The sequence below is a fragment of the Miniopterus schreibersii genome (genome assembly GCF_964146895.1).
Source record: "Miniopterus schreibersii genome assembly, chromosome: 14".
Lineage (NCBI taxonomy): Eukaryota > Metazoa > Chordata > Mammalia > Chiroptera > Miniopteridae > Miniopterus > Miniopterus schreibersii.
This window is the reverse complement of record NC_138114.1, coordinates 13,453,072-13,470,692: the sequence shown is the minus strand read 5'-3', so window position 1 is coordinate 13,470,692 and position 17,621 is coordinate 13,453,072. Positions and strand designations below refer to the sequence as shown.

Below are 17,621 nucleotides of genomic sequence, written 5' to 3'. Positions count from 1 at the left end.
CTTACTGCTCCATGCTCTCAGCCTATTCACCACTTGGAATAAGTATAAGTGATGACAGAGATTTCTGTTAATATGCTATGTTATGAGAGCCCTTAAAATATGCATGCCATTTATTCCAATTATTTAAACCCATAATTCCACTTCTCATAATTATTCCAAAGGGTATGATTTCAAAAGGTAACACAAAGATTTAGCTACAAGGATGTTCACTAAAGCTGTTCTTAACAGTGAAGTTGGAAACAGCCTGGTAGGTTACTGGCTAGATAAAATTATGGTATATCCACACATCAAAAACTATGAAGCCATTAAAAAAAAACAAAAAAAACACTACAGAATGTAGCTATTTGCCATGAGAGATGTTCACAAAATACCGGTAAATGAAATAAGCATGTGTACAATATGATCTCATTTAGGATGTACATCTATACAGAAAAGAGGAAATGGAAGAGTTTACCAAGGTTTTAACAGTGCTGTCTTTTGGTGAGTGGAATTATAATCATTTTGCTTCTATTGTTACATTTTCTGTAGTGAACTTACATTGGTCTGTATTAACCTCATTTAATAGAAGTGCCATGCTGTAACGACTTACTCATAATATAAGAACTAAGCAAATTATTAGATATTCAAAGATCAAAGGGAAGAATGATCAGCTTGCATCTTGTCACTGCTTATTAATTTTTCTTGGGATCAAAGATCGTGTGACTAAGACTATGTGCTATAAGCAGAAGTTGCTCTGCATAACTTAATGAGAAGGGGAACAAAGAAAGCAATGTCTGAACAGCTGCTGTCCTTAGAACAGCAGCGCAAAAGAAACTTACTGCAGTCGCGCCTGGGAGGAAATAAACAGCAGTGAAGTAGGGGAGAAGCAAGGTTTTCCAAACCATATCCGCACCCAGAAAAGAACTCCCTTCCTCAATTTCCCTGTCTCCCAGCAATGGGCACCTCGCTACCACCTGAAGCAGTTAGGGACACAATTGACAACTGTTCACAGCATTCTAGGAAGGGGATGAAGGCCAGCCGTCACCTGCGGGACCAGTCAGTACCAGGCGAGGACACCACGGGACTGAAGGCCGTCCAGGAGGGCAGGAGCACTGGCAAGAGCGTGGAAACCATTTCTCTGCAAGAGCAGCTACCCCAAGACCAATATAACTGCTTCCCAAGAGGCACCTGGAGGAGGCTGGTGACTTATTCTGTTATCACCAGGAAGCAGAAATCAGGGACCCGTGCAAAGATAGCAGGGAAGGAATAAGTTCTGTACAGGGCAGAACATCCTAACAGCTAGAGCTCTAGTGATGAAGCGTGGGCTGCTTTGGGTGATGGTGAGGGAACATGGCTGGAAGGATGACAGTCGGGCAGCCTGTCACTCAGTCTGCCAGGGACCTGGTGGAATGCATTTTACCTGGTGGGGAGACAAGGTTGGTTGCAGGTCTACCAACCCCTAGATTTGCATTAAATTTGGGAGTGATATACACTAGTCTTCTGGAGATAAGAGTCCAGAGGTTCTGTTCAATTCCTAAATGGATGTGTAACCCAGACCCAATCATGCTGTGCTGCCCTAAAGGCATGGGGTCCACATTCCTGAAATTAAATGAGCTAGGACCAGCTGATGATCTCAGAGGCCCTGCATGCTCCAAGCACCATAAATGGCATCAAACAGGACCTCAGAAAAATGGATCTTGTTATGGACCAAGCTTAAGCAGAGGAAACCACCAAAAATATAAGACAGAGCACAAGTGTTAAACAACGCACAGAAAATATACACATGGTTGAGGCAAGGCTAAGATCAGAAAGGGGGTCCAGAAAGCAGAGGAGGCTGCATGGGAGCAGCTAAGGGGAATCAAACTGGGGACCTTTCAGTGCACGGGACGAAGCTCAACCAGCTGAGCCACGCTGGCCAGGGCTAATTTTACAATCTTATAATAAAGATGTAACATGTTACCTGGACAATTGAAAATTTGTTAGTTACAAGGCCAGTCCACATTAAACTTAGTGCCAAACACTTGTCACATGAAGCATTCCTGCAGATCTAACTTAACTGGACATCTCATTTAAATGTGTATATATCAGGGGGTGGAGAGACAGAATGTGTGTAACACCTAGGTGGAATTAAAGCGAGTAAGGGAGGCAGGAAGAGGGCAGGCATGCGTATCAGGCTCACCTGTGCCCTCCCCAGCAGGGGCTCCACTTCCTTGTTGTGCTCGATGGCAGTTTCAAAAGAATGAAGGAAATTTGATACGATAGGATCTACCACTTTTTTGTTGGTCTTGTATTTCTCATGGATTATCTTCAGTAATCCACATTTCTTTACAGTACCTATAAGAATTTATTTACCAAGGTTAAGTAAATGAGGTTCTTCGTTAGGCTGGCCTGAGGTTGCAGCTTGGTTAATGAAGTCACTGAAATTGCTACAGCCATGAAAGATGAGAGGTGCACCAGCTAACAGTGCATCGGCTGCTAGGCTCCATAGCCTCATCTGCAAGAAAGCACTGCGCAGAACCAATAAGCTAAGCAGAGAATGAATGGAAAGGGTCACTGCTGAGCCTTTCCTGCATTCTGCTCACCATTGAAAGCGCCACAGTGATGGCAGATGTTTTTCTTTCGGCATTTATCAGAGATTTTCTTCTTCAGGCCTCGCTTCTGGAGGTAGGTCAGGCCAGGCCTCTTCAGATAGTCCAAAAACTGCTTCTTCTCTTCCTGGGACAGCATGATGTGGCAGCATGTTTTGCAGATCATCTTTCAGAAAGGAAAGAAAACTTAAAGAATAAGAGGATGAAAAAGTGCTTTTCTTTTTAAAGTGCACCCCCACCCCTTGCCCAGGACACTGAACTGAGTGACCACATGCACAGATCTATGTGAACATCTGCACAGAGGCAGCCCAAGTTCATGGGATGCCGGCCAGTCACAGCTGGCTGGGAGGATTTTTAGCATTTTTTTCTGTTGTTCTGTATTACTTGAATTATTATCTTTTACAACATGTATCTACCACTTACGCAAGGAAATTCAAGGAATAAACAATCCTTAAGCAATTTAATTTATTAAAGATAAGATATTATGTGTTCAGTATAAAAATTTTCCCTAGATGTGTCTCCCACCTCTCCTAATTCCTAAGCTCACTCCAATGTCCTAATTGATAACTCCCAAGTTCATGCTTGGGACAGGAACACACACAAGCTTACCTGTAAGATGCCTATGACTGCTCTGAAATACCCCACGTGAAAGCATGGCAGTTCCAGGTCAATGTATCCGTAGTGGCCCAGACAGTCAGCCAAGTTTTTCCCACAGGTTTCACAAGGACGGTCCTTCTCACTCGTACCCTTTGGATAAAAGCACACCCAATAATCAGTGAAGACTACTGGACAACAAAGTGGGGACCAGCCCTCACAGGTGGCAGGTGGCTCAGAATCAGAATCACGTGGTGACCTAAAGTGTATTCCTATCCAAGTGACCGAAGGCTAGAGTCCCTGCGATGTGCAGGGGACTAGGGTGGATGGAAAGAAGCCCTTGTTTCTACCAATCTGGTAAGTCACCAGTTTCATCAGCGAGTCAAAGCACATGGAACCAGGGAGGGGAAGCAGTCTTACCATCCTATGGTCAAGCACCCCATATAGCAAGGGGGCGTGGTTGTTGTCCTGGCTGTACAGGTTCTTACTCACAACCTGGATGTGCGCCTGTTGGCGCATCTCCTCAGGTGACTTCATCCCAAAACAGATGTGGCTTCTGGAATGAAGAGACACAGGGGAACCATTACATCAAAACCACTCACCAAAAACGGCAATTACATATGTGACCCTCCATAAGCAACCATATCCTTCCAACTCTCTATGGGCTCTGCTCCTCCATTATTATATATTCAAACCTCTCCCATTTTTCCTTGGTAAGTGCCCCTTCATCCTGCTGGGATAGTTTCCACTCTATCAAATGAAATGTTGCTCACCAAGGTCATCGAGCCCACCTGTTGGATGCTACATCTACTAAGAATATTCTCATTTTTCCTAGCTGCAGCATCAGCAGTTCATGCCTCCTTCCCCCCTCATCTTGAAATACTGTCTTCTCGTGGCTTTAGTGACACCATGTACTCTGGGTTTTCTTCCCTTCTCTAGCTGTTGCTTTTGTGGTCTCTGCTTTTACTGCCATCTTCTAAATGTTGGCATTTCTCCCTACCTGGGGTTATAAACCTCATCCTCTCTTCTTTTCATTCTACACATTCCTCCTGAGTGATCGTGTCACTTCAGTGTGTTGATGTTGATGTCTTTCTAATCTCTAACTGTAGGCCAGCTACTTCTATTCAGCTGGAGACCACAGACACCTCTTCTGGACAGCTATGCTTGGATATCCCACAGGCACCTCGAACTTGACACATTTAAAACAGAACCTAATACTTTCTCTCCCGAATCATTCACTTTCCTCCCAAATAGGGGGTTTACAATGTGCCAGGCACCATCCTGAGGGGCTGAGAACACAGATTAAATAAGACAAGGTCCCTGTCAACATGGAGCTCACAGTTCAGGGTGGGCAAGACAGACAATAAACTGATACACAAAAGGGAATAAACGCAGAGAATGAAAATGACGTAAAGTGGGAGACAGAGTCTGAGGAGCCTATTTTATGTTGGTGTGATCAGAAAATCTCTCTGTAAAAGCGACTTTTTAAAATTTATTTTAAATAATCCTCACCAAAGGATATTTCTTCTATTGCTTTTTTAGAGAGAGTGAGGTAAAGGGGGGGGGAGAGAGAGAGGGGGAGAGAGAGAGAAATATGAGAGAGAGACATGCCTCCCACGAGAGAGAGGCAGAGACAGACAGACAGACAGACAGGGAGAGGGAGGGAGAGAGATATAAGAGAGACATATCGATTGGTTGCCTCCCACACACGCCCGACTGGGGCTGGGGATCATCAAGCCTGCAACCTAGGTACATTCCTCTGGCGGAATTGTCAGAACCCAGGACCCTTCAGTCCGCAGGCCAACTCTCCAACCACTGAGCCAAACCGGCCAGGGCTAAAATTGGCTTTTAAGCTGAATTTTGAATAAGAAGGAACCAGCAATAAGATGACCCATTGGTTGAGCATTTGAAATAGAGCATAAATAGGGCAAGAGCAAGCTTGGCATTTTCTTTCTTTTTAAAAAAATAAAGGTGTTTTTATTTATTTATTATTTATTTATTTATATTTATTGATTTGATAGAGAGAGAAACATCAACTTGTTGTTCCACTTATTTATGCATTCATTGGTTGATTCTTGTATGTGTCCTGACCAGAGATTGAACCCACAACCTTGGTATAACGAGATGATGCTGGTGTAAGGAGACGATACTCTAATCAACTGAGCTGGGGAAAGCTTGGCATTTTCAAGGAACCAAGTGAAAGCTATATACTAGAGCACAGTAAGCTAATGGTACAAGAAGTCAGTGAGGTGTGCAGGGGCCAGGTCACGTAGGACTCAGGAATTTAAATGCTAGTGCAATGGAAAGCTGCTGGAAGATTTTAAACTGAAGTGTCAGGGATGTAATTTTCATCTTAACAGAGTCACTTGGGTTGCTTTGTGAGAACAGATTACATCTGAACACAGGCGGGGGTTGGGGTGGGTGTGAGGGGCAGGAGAGATTTGGAGAGAAAGCCTGGGGGGATTCATCCAGGTAAGACACAGGTTCCTCATTCCAGTGAGTGGCAACCATCCACACAGCTGCCGAAACAATAAATTCTGTGTGCCGTCTCATTTCTCCCTTACACCGTCCCTACCAATCTTATACCCTAAACCCTTCTGAAATGCTCTTCTCTCCAGTGACTCTACCACTCTAGTGCAGGCCACCATCATCCCCAGCATGGATCCCTGCAGTGGCCTCCAAGGTCTCCCTCTTATCCTGTCCCTTTTGAATCAAGAGACCTTTCAGAAGAACTTTGATCAAGCTACTCCCCTGCTTAATTAAAGCCCTCCAAAGGTCCCTCGCTGCTTGCAAGCTGACTCCTGAGCACGGCCTCAAGTCTCCGGCTTCCTTCTCATCACCCACCCTTCCTCCCTCCGGTGTGCTCCTTAAAGGAGGCTGCTTGGTCTGTTCTCCTCTGCCTGAGCCCCTTTCACATTGGGTGCTCTCAGAAGCACCTATGCGCCCGTCCTTGCTCTTGCCATAGCCAACCTTGACTTGTCGACCTTCTCCAACTACAGGAGGGCAGTAGGGTGTGCTGTATCTCTAAGGCCTATCACCTAGCCCGGCACACAGTCCCTTCTGGAGTAAATGCTGCCAGAACGAGTGATTTTCATTTGCCTACTGGGGGCTCTAAGGAGAGGCCACGGCCTAATAAGCAAGCTCTGAAGGAGAAGGCCCAGGAGAGCAGCCTCGCCTCGGAGACTGCTATGCATGCCGGCGGACCAGTCCCCTAGCGCACAAGGCTGTCCTGAGGTCAGCAGCACCGCCTCCCTGTCATGTGCTCTACAGCAAGACCAGGATTAGTCCCTGCCCCACGCTGCAGTGGCGACGGGTTCGCCGCAGAAAGGGACCATCGTCTGAGCTCGGGAGAACGCGAGCTGCGGCCACGGAGGCGCATCGCCACAGCCCGGCCTCATCCCGCCCACGCCCAGGGGGACCCCCGGCCTGCTGTGCCCTGGGTGCCGATACGCTCTCTGCCTCATCAGTGTTCTCTGACCTACCCTGGTAGTTCTGACCTCTGCCACACCTCTGGTCCCCGCCCGCCCCTTCCAACTGGCCCCCACTCAAACCCTCGCAGCACCGGACCCCTGGCCTCCGACCCCCTGCCCCGCCTTCCTCCGCCCTTTGGCCAGTCTCGCTCCATCTTACATTTTCTTGGCCACATCCGTCTCCCGGAACTGCTCCTTCACCATGGTGACCGCTGCCGGGGAAGCGCCTCGGGCCGCGGGAGCAGGATTAGAAAAGCGACGTCTTCCCGCACCCGAGGGAAGAGCTCCACGCCTCCTACTGACACATCCGCCGCAGACTCCCGGCCACTGCAAAGCACCTCACGTGGTCGCTTCCGCTTCCGCTACTCGCCGGCGGGTCCGGCAAGAGAGGCAGCGGGAGCGCCGAATTTTTAGTTCTACCTACACCGCCTTCTTGTGGCGCCTCCTGGGAATTGCAGGAGGGGCTCCTGTATTTTCAAAATCCCGTTTCAGCTCCGTTTCTCCAGGTCATCTGACACCTGCAGATAAACGACAGCCCATTGCCTCAGGACCTTTCAGACAGCCAGAGAGCCAAAAATTGCATAAAATAAACAATAGTCATTATTAACAATTATACCACCTCTTTAAAAAACATGTATTTTTACTGATTTCAGAGAGAGGGAGAGATGGAAACACGGATGATGAGAGTCATTGATCGGCTGCCTCCTGCACGCCCCTGCTGCAGGTCGAGCCCGCAGCCTGGGCATGTGCCCTGACGGGGGATCCAACCGCGATCTCCTGGATCCTAGGCCGATGCTCAACCGCTGAGCCATGCGGGTGGGGCAACATTAATATCCTCTTCATTAAAGCCTCTAACTGTTTGGGAGAGTTGGAGGCTAAAATGAACCCTCCCAAGGAACAAGGGCACCATCTGGACAACCAACAAAAGAAACAAGGCAGAGGACATGGCCATGCATGCTCCTCCAGTTCACAAAGTTATTTTGAAAAATAAAATAATTAAACTCACCCTTTTTAAAAAAATATATGTTTTATTGATTTGAGAGAGAGAGAGAGAAAGGGAGAGGAGGGGGAGAGAGAGAGAGAAAGGGAAGCATTTATTAAAGAGAACCATTGATGGGCTGCCTGCTGCCTCCTGTGTGCCCCCCCACACACTGGGGATGAAGCCGGCTACCCAGGCGTGTGCCTGGACCAGGAATTGAACCTCTCAGTGCAGGGGGTGATGCTCAACCAACTGAGCCACACCGGCCAAGGGTAAACTCATATTCTTGATCACAGAAACAGAAGCTGAAAATGTCCATTTAGAGTGAAAAGTGAGCCACAGTGAGCTAGGGAAACAAGATAGAGAGCATAGGAAGAAAAGAGAATTCATGCATCGAAATAAATTGCTTGCCTACAGTCTGTGACCACTTGTGGGAGGTGATCCTAATGTGACACTTTAGTGCACGAGACTAGGAAGGAAACCACACCACCATAGGACTTAGAGCTACAGAACCGGAAATTTCTTTACTACTTTGAGAAACTCTAAATAGAACCCAATAAAGTGAATCAACAATCTTTGAATTTTATGAAGGAATGCTATCTAAATTTCAGACTCCATGAATCCGCACTAGTAAAACAATAATGTGTCAGACAAAAAGCAAAGCAAAATGGGTTTTGCTAACCTATTTCAGCAGTTAATCACTTATTATATCTTTGGAGAAATGTTGACAATACTATACCAACAAGATTCGATGAGTGACTAGAGGTTAAGAGCAAAGATTCTGGAACCACAGTGCCTCCAGGTTGTGTGATTTTAGGAAAGTTATTTAACCTTATTGTGTCTTGGTTAGTTACCCATTTATAAAGGTGGTAAGTAGCCCGGCTGGCATGGCTCAGTTGAGCATTGACCTAGATCCAGGTGATTGAGGTTTGATTCCCAGTAGGGCACATGCCTGGGTTGTAGACTCGATCCCCCTGGCAGGGAGCATGCAGGAGGCAGCCGATCAATGACTGTCATCATTGATGTTTCTCTCTCCCTCTCTCTGAAATCAATAAAGACATATTAAAAAAAAAAGTGTTAAGTAGTAGGTACCCTATTTCTTATAGTTGGTGGGATGATTAAGTGGCATAATGAAGGTAAAAGTAATTAGGATGTAACAGGCACATGGCAATCGCTCAATGAACATTAACTGTTCTTATTATTCTGAAGCATACAGGAAAGCTACCCTCAGAGCCTGCATCCTGGTCTCCGGGTCCACACTAACCTTGGGGAAGTTCTTTCTTAATGTCTCTCTTTGAACATGCACACTTATATTCTTTGTATTTGCATGTTTCTTTCCCTTTGAACAACTAAATTTCTGGATCAAGCAAGTACTCATTAAAAGCTCAATTTTTGTAGAACTAAGATTTGCAGAAAAAGATAAAGTTACTAATTTTTAAAAAAAATATATCTTTATTGATTTCAGAGAGAGGAAAGGAGAGGGAGAGAGAGAGATAGAAACATCAGCGATGAGAGAGAGTCATTGATCGCTGCCTCCTGCACGCCCCCAATGGGGGATGGAGCCTGCAACCCAGGCCTGTGCCCTGGTGGGGAATCCAACCTCCACATCCTGGATCCTGGGTCTATCTATGCACAACCGCTGAGCCACGACTGGCGGGGCTCATTTTTAATAAGAAAATCAACAGAGAATCTCAGAAAAATACTAATTAGCAATAAATCAAAACAGTCAGCTTGTGCACTTGAAACAGCAAAGGTTTTGAGTCAGGGTTTCTGCACTTTCTTTAGTTGTAAAATGAGGAGACTGATTAATAGGAACTCCTATGGTGTCTTCCAGCTTTACTAACTTCTAACTCTGTTGCAGGTAATTTTTTTTTATTTCATTTTTAAACTTTATTTTTCAATTACAGTTGACATTATTATTTTATATTAGTTTCAGGTGTATAACATAGTGGTTGGACAATGGTACACGCTTCCCCTGATAGTTCCAGTACTCAACTGGCACTGTCCATAGTTACCACAATATTATTGACTATAATCCCTACGCTTTACATCCCCTGACTATTTTGTAACCACCAATTTGGACTTAACCCTTCACCTTTTACGCAGTCCCCCAGCCCCTCCCCTCTGGCGACCACCAGTCTGCCCTCTGGGTCTATGAGTCTGTTTCAAACTTATTTATTCGTTAGACTCTACACATAGGTGAGATCACATGGCATTTGTCCTTGGCTGGAGCTCATTTAAACTATTATTTGATTTACAGAAATATTAAGTAGCGATAATTCAGATAGTAATGAACTGAACTGAAATTGAACACGAGCTTTTGTAAACCTAGTCCTCCGGTCAAAGATGGAATGGGCGGGGCCATGGGCACTTTCAATCCGGCATTGGCGCGGTCGGCCTCGCTGCCTGGCCACGCCCCCACGCCGGCGCCGCTCGGGGTCCTTCCGTACGCGTTGATATGATTGGCCGGCGCAGAGTGGCTCTCTTTTCCTCCTTGGCTGCTTGAAGACTAGCCTTCATCATGGTGAGTCTCCCCGTACCAGGCAGTCATCCGCTGCGTATCCGAGCCATCCTTCGTCCCCCGCTTCCCTCGTCTGCGCGACGGCCCCCCGAGACGTGGTTTCTCCTTCCTGGCCGCGTCTGACTGAGGCCGGTTGCCGAGGGCCGCGGAGCCGCCGGCGGGGTTTCCAGGCTGCGCTGCCGACCCGGACACGCCGGGCGTCAGAATCGAGGGCCGGCTGCTGCATTTGTTGTCTCCGTGGCGCTTAGAGGATTGGATTGGGATGGGGTGGGAATGGGGTGGGGTGGGGTGAAGTGGGGTGAAACACCGCACCTACGGTCGCACCTTGGCCTAGGTGGTTTGCAGGAGATGGCAGCCCCCGGGCGAGCTGGGGCGAATGGGACCCTTACCGTGTGTAAGCCGGAGTGTTGTCAGCTGGTTGGGTCCTTTCGTTATACTTCGGGGAAACTGACGCCCGGGGAAGAGACGCCAACATCCTTGTGACTGGTTACGTCTGTCATTCGAAAGGTTCAGCACCAGTTTTCAAGTCCACTCCACTTGGCGAGCCAGTTTTCCCTGACCCTTTATTTTCATAAGTATTGTTGAAGAGAATTTGGTGTGGTTTTTCAAACAAATTGGAACCTAGCAGTCAGACGTTGGCGTGTGACACCCTCCCCCTTCTCCATCCTCTGGGTAAAATTTATTTTAGTCCGTGTAAACATGCTAAGTGCCGACATCTCTTGGTAGTTACTGTGTAAAAGAGCTTAATGGGCTGTAGGGAGTTGGTCATTCAAGAAGGGTAGTTTATTTGCAGGTAGGCGTAGGCAGCGTTTGTGTCAGGTTTGTGCAGGATCTTAAACACGGTACTGGGGCTGTAACACTTGTGTGAGGCCCCCCCCCCCTTTTTTTACTCCAGAGAAGCTGTTTCTTAGTGGGGGTGACTTTTGTCTCAAAGGGGTCAAAGTCTGGGAACATTTTTGGTTACAACTGGGAAGTGGGAGTGCTACCGGAATCTAGTGTTTAGAGGCCAAGGTTGCTGATAAACATCTTAAAATGCTTAGGATAGTCCCCACAGCTGGGAATTCGTGGAACCAAAATATCAGTAGTGCTGAGCTTGCCATACCGTGCTCCACGATTCACACATAGCTGTTGACTGCATTTTCTCAGTGCTTAGTGCTTGTGAGGTATTCCCTGTGAGTTAGGCACTGTGATAAGTGGGTTAGGGGGAGGTAGGAATTCGTGCCTTTTTTCTTTGTATTGAAGCTTTCCTGCTACTAATCCATGTGGCTGTTGAACATTTGAAATGTGGCTTCTGCTGCTGAGGAACTGCTTTTTGAACTTTATTTAATTATTCACATGTGGTTAGTGGCTACTGATTTGGACAGCGAAGTTCTAAGTCTTGGAAAATCACAGCAAGGCCAAGGAAAGGAGTAGTTTTATTAACTAGTGTGTTATGTTTTCAGAATGACACAGTAACTATCCGGACCAGGAAGTTCATGACCAATAGACTACTTCAGCGGAAGCAAATGGTAAGGAAGGGGCACATCAAAGTTGGGTTAATTGTTCTTCAGTTTTAAAGATGTGTTTCATGAAATGCTAAACTTGATATTTCCTTTTAGGTCATTGATGTCCTTCACCCTGGGAAAGCAACAGTACCCAAGACAGAAATTCGGGAAAAACTAGCCAAAATGTACAAGACCACACCAGATGTTATCTTTGTGTTTGGATTTAGAACCCATTTTGGTGGTGGAAAGACAACTGGCTTTGGCATGATTTATGATTCCTTGGATTACGCAAAGAAAAATGAACCCAAACATAGACTTGCGAGAGTAGGTATCTTTATTTTGTTCAACAACTGCTGAAGGCATTTTTCAATAGCACTGTATTGCGGGTACTGTGAAATAAGCAAGAGCAAGCAGTCTGGGGAGGGACAACATACAGATCTAAAGAACTCTTAAGAGGTTAAGAGAAAAGGTTCTTTGATAAAGGAACATGGAGACTATAGGGGTTCAGAGGTGGGGTCTGCAGCATTTGAGGGGGTAGCTTTTGAGCGGGGTCTAGAAGGGCAGGTGAAGTATTATTACTGGAGATAGGAACTGGAAGTAGGGATGAGTTTGGAAAGGTAGGTTGGCACCAAATAAAGTGAGATCCTTAATGCCAAACGTCTGAGTTTGGACTTAATTCCCATAGGTAGCCAGGAACTGCAGAGGTTTTTTGATAATTTCCTGAGTGCCAGGCACTAGAGTGAACTACAGTATACTATAGTAGTGGGCTGGGCAAGCTTCCAAGCTTATGTTCTAGATAGTAAACTAGCAAGTGGATTGTTACTTTTTATATCTATCCTCTTAAGCCCTTTTCTTCCTTGCTATTAGATAAATCTTCCTATAGAAGAGCTGTGAGGGAAGTCACTGTGGTGTGGTAGGTAGATGCTGTACTCTTTAATCGGGTGGTCTTAGAGGTGTTGAGTAGGTGACATTGAAGCTGAGGTCCTCGTAAAGATGTGGAAGCAGCCTTCTAGGCAGCAGGAACAGCAAGTGCGAAAGCAGGCAGAGTAAAGAGGAGTAGATTATAGCAGTCTCTATGGCTAGTGGGTGGCACTCTTGGAAGAGGCTCCTGTCAGCTGGGAGTAATAAATCTGGAGATGAAATGGAAGAGACCCTGAAGGAGTCACATGGGGGGACCTTGTTGGTTGTAGGTTTAAGGCTGGACAATAATAGCCTGTTCCCCTCAACTTGCCATGCAGGGAGTGCTGAGTGGACATTTGTTTCCTATACTATTTTGTATGCACTGTTTCTTAATTTAATGACCCTTTCTGTTCAAGTATTAAATGCACTTGGAAAGTTTCAGTTTGGGGAGCTGCATTTCTTGAGGTCCAGCCTGGTCCAAGTCACCTGTATAGATCCTTTTTCTTCCAGCATGGCCTGTATGAGAAGAAGAAGACCTCAAGGAAACAGAGGAAGGAGCGCAAGAACAGGATGAAGAAGGTCAGGGGCACGGCCAAGGCCAGCGTTGGTGCTGGCAAAAAGGTATGGTGCCTCGGGGAGAACAAGTGTCTACTGCAGGTCTTGAGTTTCTAGAAAAGGGGTTTTATTGTCTAATAACCTTTCTTAATGTTTCTTCCCTTCCACTTCTTCTGGATTACAGAAGGTAATGTATTTTGAGAAGCTATGTAATGTAGTATCTTAACACCACCTCAGTAGAGTAGCTTCTCCCACAGTAGCTTTGCCACAGCTCACAGATTAGCATAGCGTGGGGGCCACATCGGTTCAGTGGTCATCCTGGTGGGCGCCTTGCAGGCCCAGTCAGGAGAAGTTTTCATTTTACTGCTAATTGGCATAGACTCACCGAAGGAGCAGATCTAGTTTTCTGAGACTGAACTTACTTTAAAATGGACAACTGGGTTAAGAAGCAGTTGAATCAATGTGGCCCGTGTTTTCCTGGCGTACTGGAGAGGCAGCTGAAATCTCGGTTGTTTACCTCTCCAGCTAGCCAAGACTTCAGTGATTTTAATGATAGCAGCTTTTTACCAGCTTTGCCTAGCTAATTCTAAACAGTTGAATTAAGGTGTTGGGTTGTTAAATTAACAAATAATCAAGTGTTCTGTGAACTTTGTTTTTTTTTGCCTTTTCCGTCTTTCTTGGATTTCTTGTTCATCAGAAATGAAGTGTCTGTCAGGTACTGAGATTTTGAGCACGGTGTGGGATGCATCACCTTCACTGAGTTTGCTTTGATGCTTTTTGTGCATGTTGGCTTTTGAACAACAGAGTTTCACAGTATGGTTTGTTATAACGCCACTGCTGTGTTTTAAAATAGTATACTGTGAACAGAGGAGGAACGGTTTTGATCACACTTATTTTGGAAACTCAAATGCATGTTTTGGTGTGAAGGGACCCAGTGGAGGAAGGTGGATATCCTACTAAGTAGGCACCTTTTAATTACACTTGGGAAGCTGTGTCCCAGAAAGTTACATACTCGGGAAATGGCTTTACTTAACACGGTTGGGAAAGGTCCTCTCATCCAGTTATGAGCGGTCTTTCCTTGGGGACTTTGGAGACTGGTCCATTCTCTGGGAGCTCTGGTAATAAACTGGTCCAGGACACCTGGCAATGCCTGTGTCCTGGGATCATCCACGCAAAACTGCCTTGTACCATCTCCTTTACCATCTCACTGTTTTTCACTGATCTCTGACTTTTCATCTGATAGATTTTTTTAGTTGAAAAATTTCCTGTATAATTGTATATTCACATTAAAGCTTTTGATGCATACGCTTTTTCTACAAGTATTTGGTCAGAATGGTCCACTAACCAATTTTAAGCACATTTTGCACATTTGAGCAGCCTAAACCAGTTGTAAAGTGGGCTGAGCCTGGGTTGGGGGTAGTAGGGTTCTGGAACAGTGGTGGTCACTGCCCCTGTGTGCTGTGACACCCTGCCAGGCCATGCCGTAAACCTGTTCTGCCTGCCTGGAACTCAGATAACATTGACTTCCCAGCACCATGGAGTTAACAGTAACCAACTGCCAGAGGAACTACTTGCTGCTTAAAGCCACTCCCTGTTTGTGAGGCTTACCCCTGTTGACAGAAGTCTGGAGGTTGAAGAAAAGAACAGTCAATATTTGTCTTCTGATCTAGATTTGAAGGATGCTTAACACATTCTCTTCTTCATTTAGCCTGAGTCTCATGTGTTAGAGCTCAGTGGTGACAGCTGCAGAGGGGCAACCTGTGGGGACCTGAGCCGTCACTTTTCCTCCTCAAGTTGCAGTGGTGCATTTCACTAGCACTGCTCTGAAAAGCCACCTGGAAAATGAATGCATAAATGAGCACAAGCTTTTTATTTTTTATTGATTTTAGAAAGAGGAAGGGAGAGAGAAACATTGATTTCTTGTTCATGTATCTATGCCTTTGTTGGTTGCTTCTTATAGGTGCCCTGATGGGATTTAACCCGCAGTCTTGGCTTATCAGGACAGTGCTTCAGCCAACTGAACTACTTGGCCAGGGCAAGCACGTGTATTTTTTGGCTTAAAAAAGTCAGGCATAATAGTGTTTCTTTTATTTCAGTTTTTGTTCAGATGTTGGAATTGGTCAAACAGTTGAAGCATTTTAACGTTAGCTAAATTCTGCCTCTTTTAATACTAATTTGCATTACTTTTGTTGGCTGTGAATGGTGGCTTTTAAAGTATTGAGCTGAGCCAAGTTTTAAAAGACTTGCTTGATCATGTAGGGCTCTCCCACCACAGTTAAATTAGACTTTAGTCTGGGATGATTACCACTCTGCCGATGGTGCTAGTGTGTGTGCCCAGCATAGTGTTGCTGGACAGAGCAGAGGGCCCCGGGCTCAGGTATGCCTACTTCATCTATAAGTAGTAGGCAGTGGCAGCCTGGGTTGGCATTACCGTTATGCTGATCTCTCTTCACTGTGAAGTCATCACGCCACCTTATTTGCATAAGAACCAGAGTAATCAAGCAAGGTATTCTCAGAATTGGGAGTAATAAAATCAGTGAGTGTGTCTAAGGAGTGTTCTATATACAACTGCAAAGAACAAAATGATCATCTTCAAGGTATCTGATTGCATGCACTTAAATGCAGGTTATTTTGGAGTTTCAAAGGGGACTATTAATGAATGTTTCTTTCCCCTCTTCCCTTCTCCCTTCCCTGCCACTGATTCAGTGAGCTGGAGATTGAACAACAGGTATATATAATTCAAGCTTTTCATTTAGCTTGCTAGACTTGGTTTATTGACAAAATTTAAAAGTAGGGCATGTGAAATAGATGTAGAAGTAGATTTGCAAATGCTCTTGAGTTATAGCCTGTTAAATACTAATAGTGACATGGTTTTGTTTTTAAAATATAGTAATATTTACCTCATTTGTTTCGTTCCTAACTTGAGTGTTTTATTTCTTGATGCTTGCGTTGTGTTATGATTACACAAGCCTAACATGATTCTAGATTACTAATATTTGTTCTGCATGAGTGTCATTAATTTAGTTTTTTGAAAACTTTGAACTTGAATTTGTGAAGTACATTTCAGTTTCTAACTAAATTTTTTTTTCTTTGATTCACAGAAGGAGTAAAGATTCTTCAGTGACTTTATCTATGGTGATTGTGCAGATTTTTCATGAGAGGATTAATAAACTAAGAACTTTTATGTGTCTGGTTGTTTGAAATATGTTTGCCGTTTACTGGTAGTGTAATTAGTCTGCTGTTTAGTGGACTTACATTGCTGCCCAAGTTCACATGATCCATGAAGCATTCACTGAAAACTTGGTATGATGGGGTGGTGTTTATCCTTCCATTTAATGGCACAAAGACGTCAGGAGTAGAGGATGGGCACCATGGGGCACATAGGGCTCATGTTAGTATTTGCCATCAGTGTAGTCGGTGTGTATCTGAAAGACACTCAAAATCTGAATTCCTTTTTGGTCTTTCTAGAGCCCCCCTTAGTTTTTGTTACTGAAAAGATTATTTGCTGGCTTCAATAAAAATTAAAATGACTAGGTCACATTTTCATTTATCCTAAACAGGATCTGTCAGAATTGTTACTTGTGTGTTGTATAGGTTTATGGTTTTGGGATATGTGACTGGTTTATTATGAGTGGGGAATTTGAAAGAGGCTCTAGTGGAATGACTATTTGGGTGTGGTGTGTAATTGCTTGTTAACTCTGATTATACATTTTGTGAAACATTGAGGGTTATCTAGTGCTACTCTTCCTTTGCTGGATGCTGATCATGTTTTTTTCAGGCATCAGGATGTGTATTCCTCTTGAACTTTGGGTTATTGTTCAGTTGTATGGGGTTGGGAGATTTGAGGAGGGTTTTTAGGGTTAGTGTGTGGCTTGAGGTACCTTTTGAGAGGGTAAAAAATACGAAGAGTTTGGGTGTTTGAGAGAGGAGGAGGCATTAATGGCTTGTGGGTCTTAGGTGACATTTTCCCCTGAAGTTTGGCTTGTACTTCGGGTGAGTCCATCTGGGAGTCAAGTTTACAAATGCTATTAAGAACCATGCAGTGGATGATAAGTTCCAGGGAAACCTCAGGAAGCAGTAGAGGACTTGAAAGACCTGCTTGGCTGGGTAGAAAGGGGATCCAGGAAAAAGCAAGAATTGTGACCACAGAAGACATACCAGGTTTGCAGGAGGGAATGGTGAGGGCTTGACTGAAGGAGCTCCAGCCTGGAGGTTAGGGTGTGAATAGATACCTGAGGGGGCTGAACCTGCTGGCTGAAGGTGGGGGCTCCATTTGAGGTTATGCTGAGGCTGCATACCTGTGTGGAACCAGTGGCCTGTTGGGTTCTCTTGCTAGGACCAGGTAATAACAGATTGTCTCTAGTAGGGAGAGTGAAGGAGTCTGGGGACTTAGGTCTATACACCAGTTTTAACCCAAATGACTAATGGGTGTGGAGTAGGGGATTTGAGGTGAGCGGCGCGGAGGCCAGAGGTCATTCATGCCTGATGACAAATGTTGCAGTAGGGGATGCAGTTTCCAGTGACTGAGTTTGGGAGTAGAGCACTGGTGGA

The 17,621-nt window shown here is 45.2% G+C and overlaps 2 protein-coding genes across 5 annotated transcripts in view; one reads left to right on the top strand and one right to left on the bottom strand.

The window, feature by feature from the left end:
- Positions 1-6,999, bottom strand: part of POLR3A (RNA polymerase III subunit A) — a 45,728-nt gene extending 38,729 nt beyond the window's left edge. The window contains exons 1-5 of one of the 2 annotated variants that reach the window (XM_081158241.1): positions 6,792-6,999; positions 3,582-3,717; positions 3,177-3,314; positions 2,562-2,733; positions 2,159-2,313 (exon numbers count right to left, since the gene is read on the bottom strand). In XM_081158241.1, the coding sequence (XP_081014367.1) occupies positions 2,159-2,313; positions 2,562-2,733; positions 3,177-3,314; positions 3,582-3,717; positions 6,792-6,835 (645 nt within the window). In that variant the 5' untranslated portion in view covers positions 6,836-6,999. The remainder of the gene's footprint in view (positions 1-2,158; positions 2,314-2,561; positions 2,734-3,176; positions 3,315-3,581; positions 3,718-6,791) is intronic. The other variant, XM_081158242.1, reaches the window with a different exon arrangement.
- A 3,046-nt stretch (positions 7,000-10,045) lies between these two features.
- On the top strand, positions 10,046-16,273 carry RPS24 (ribosomal protein S24). Of its 3 annotated transcripts, XM_081158551.1 has the most exons (6): positions 10,061-10,134; positions 11,574-11,639; positions 11,730-11,939; positions 13,026-13,136; positions 15,777-15,798; positions 16,172-16,254. In XM_081158551.1, the coding sequence occupies exons 1-5, from the start codon at positions 10,132-10,134 to the stop codon at positions 15,777-15,779; spliced, it is 393 nt and encodes a 130-aa protein (XP_081014677.1). In that variant the 5' UTR covers positions 10,061-10,131; the 3' UTR covers positions 15,780-15,798; positions 16,172-16,254. The 3 variants fall into 3 exon arrangements, with proteins under 3 accessions (XP_081014675.1, XP_081014676.1, XP_081014677.1); XM_081158549.1 differs by lacking the exon at positions 15,777-15,798 and having other exon boundaries at positions 10,046-10,134; positions 13,026-13,159; positions 16,172-16,273; XM_081158550.1 differs by lacking the exon at positions 15,777-15,798 and having other exon boundaries at positions 10,060-10,134.
- The last annotated feature ends 1,348 nt before the right edge of the window (positions 16,274-17,621 follow it).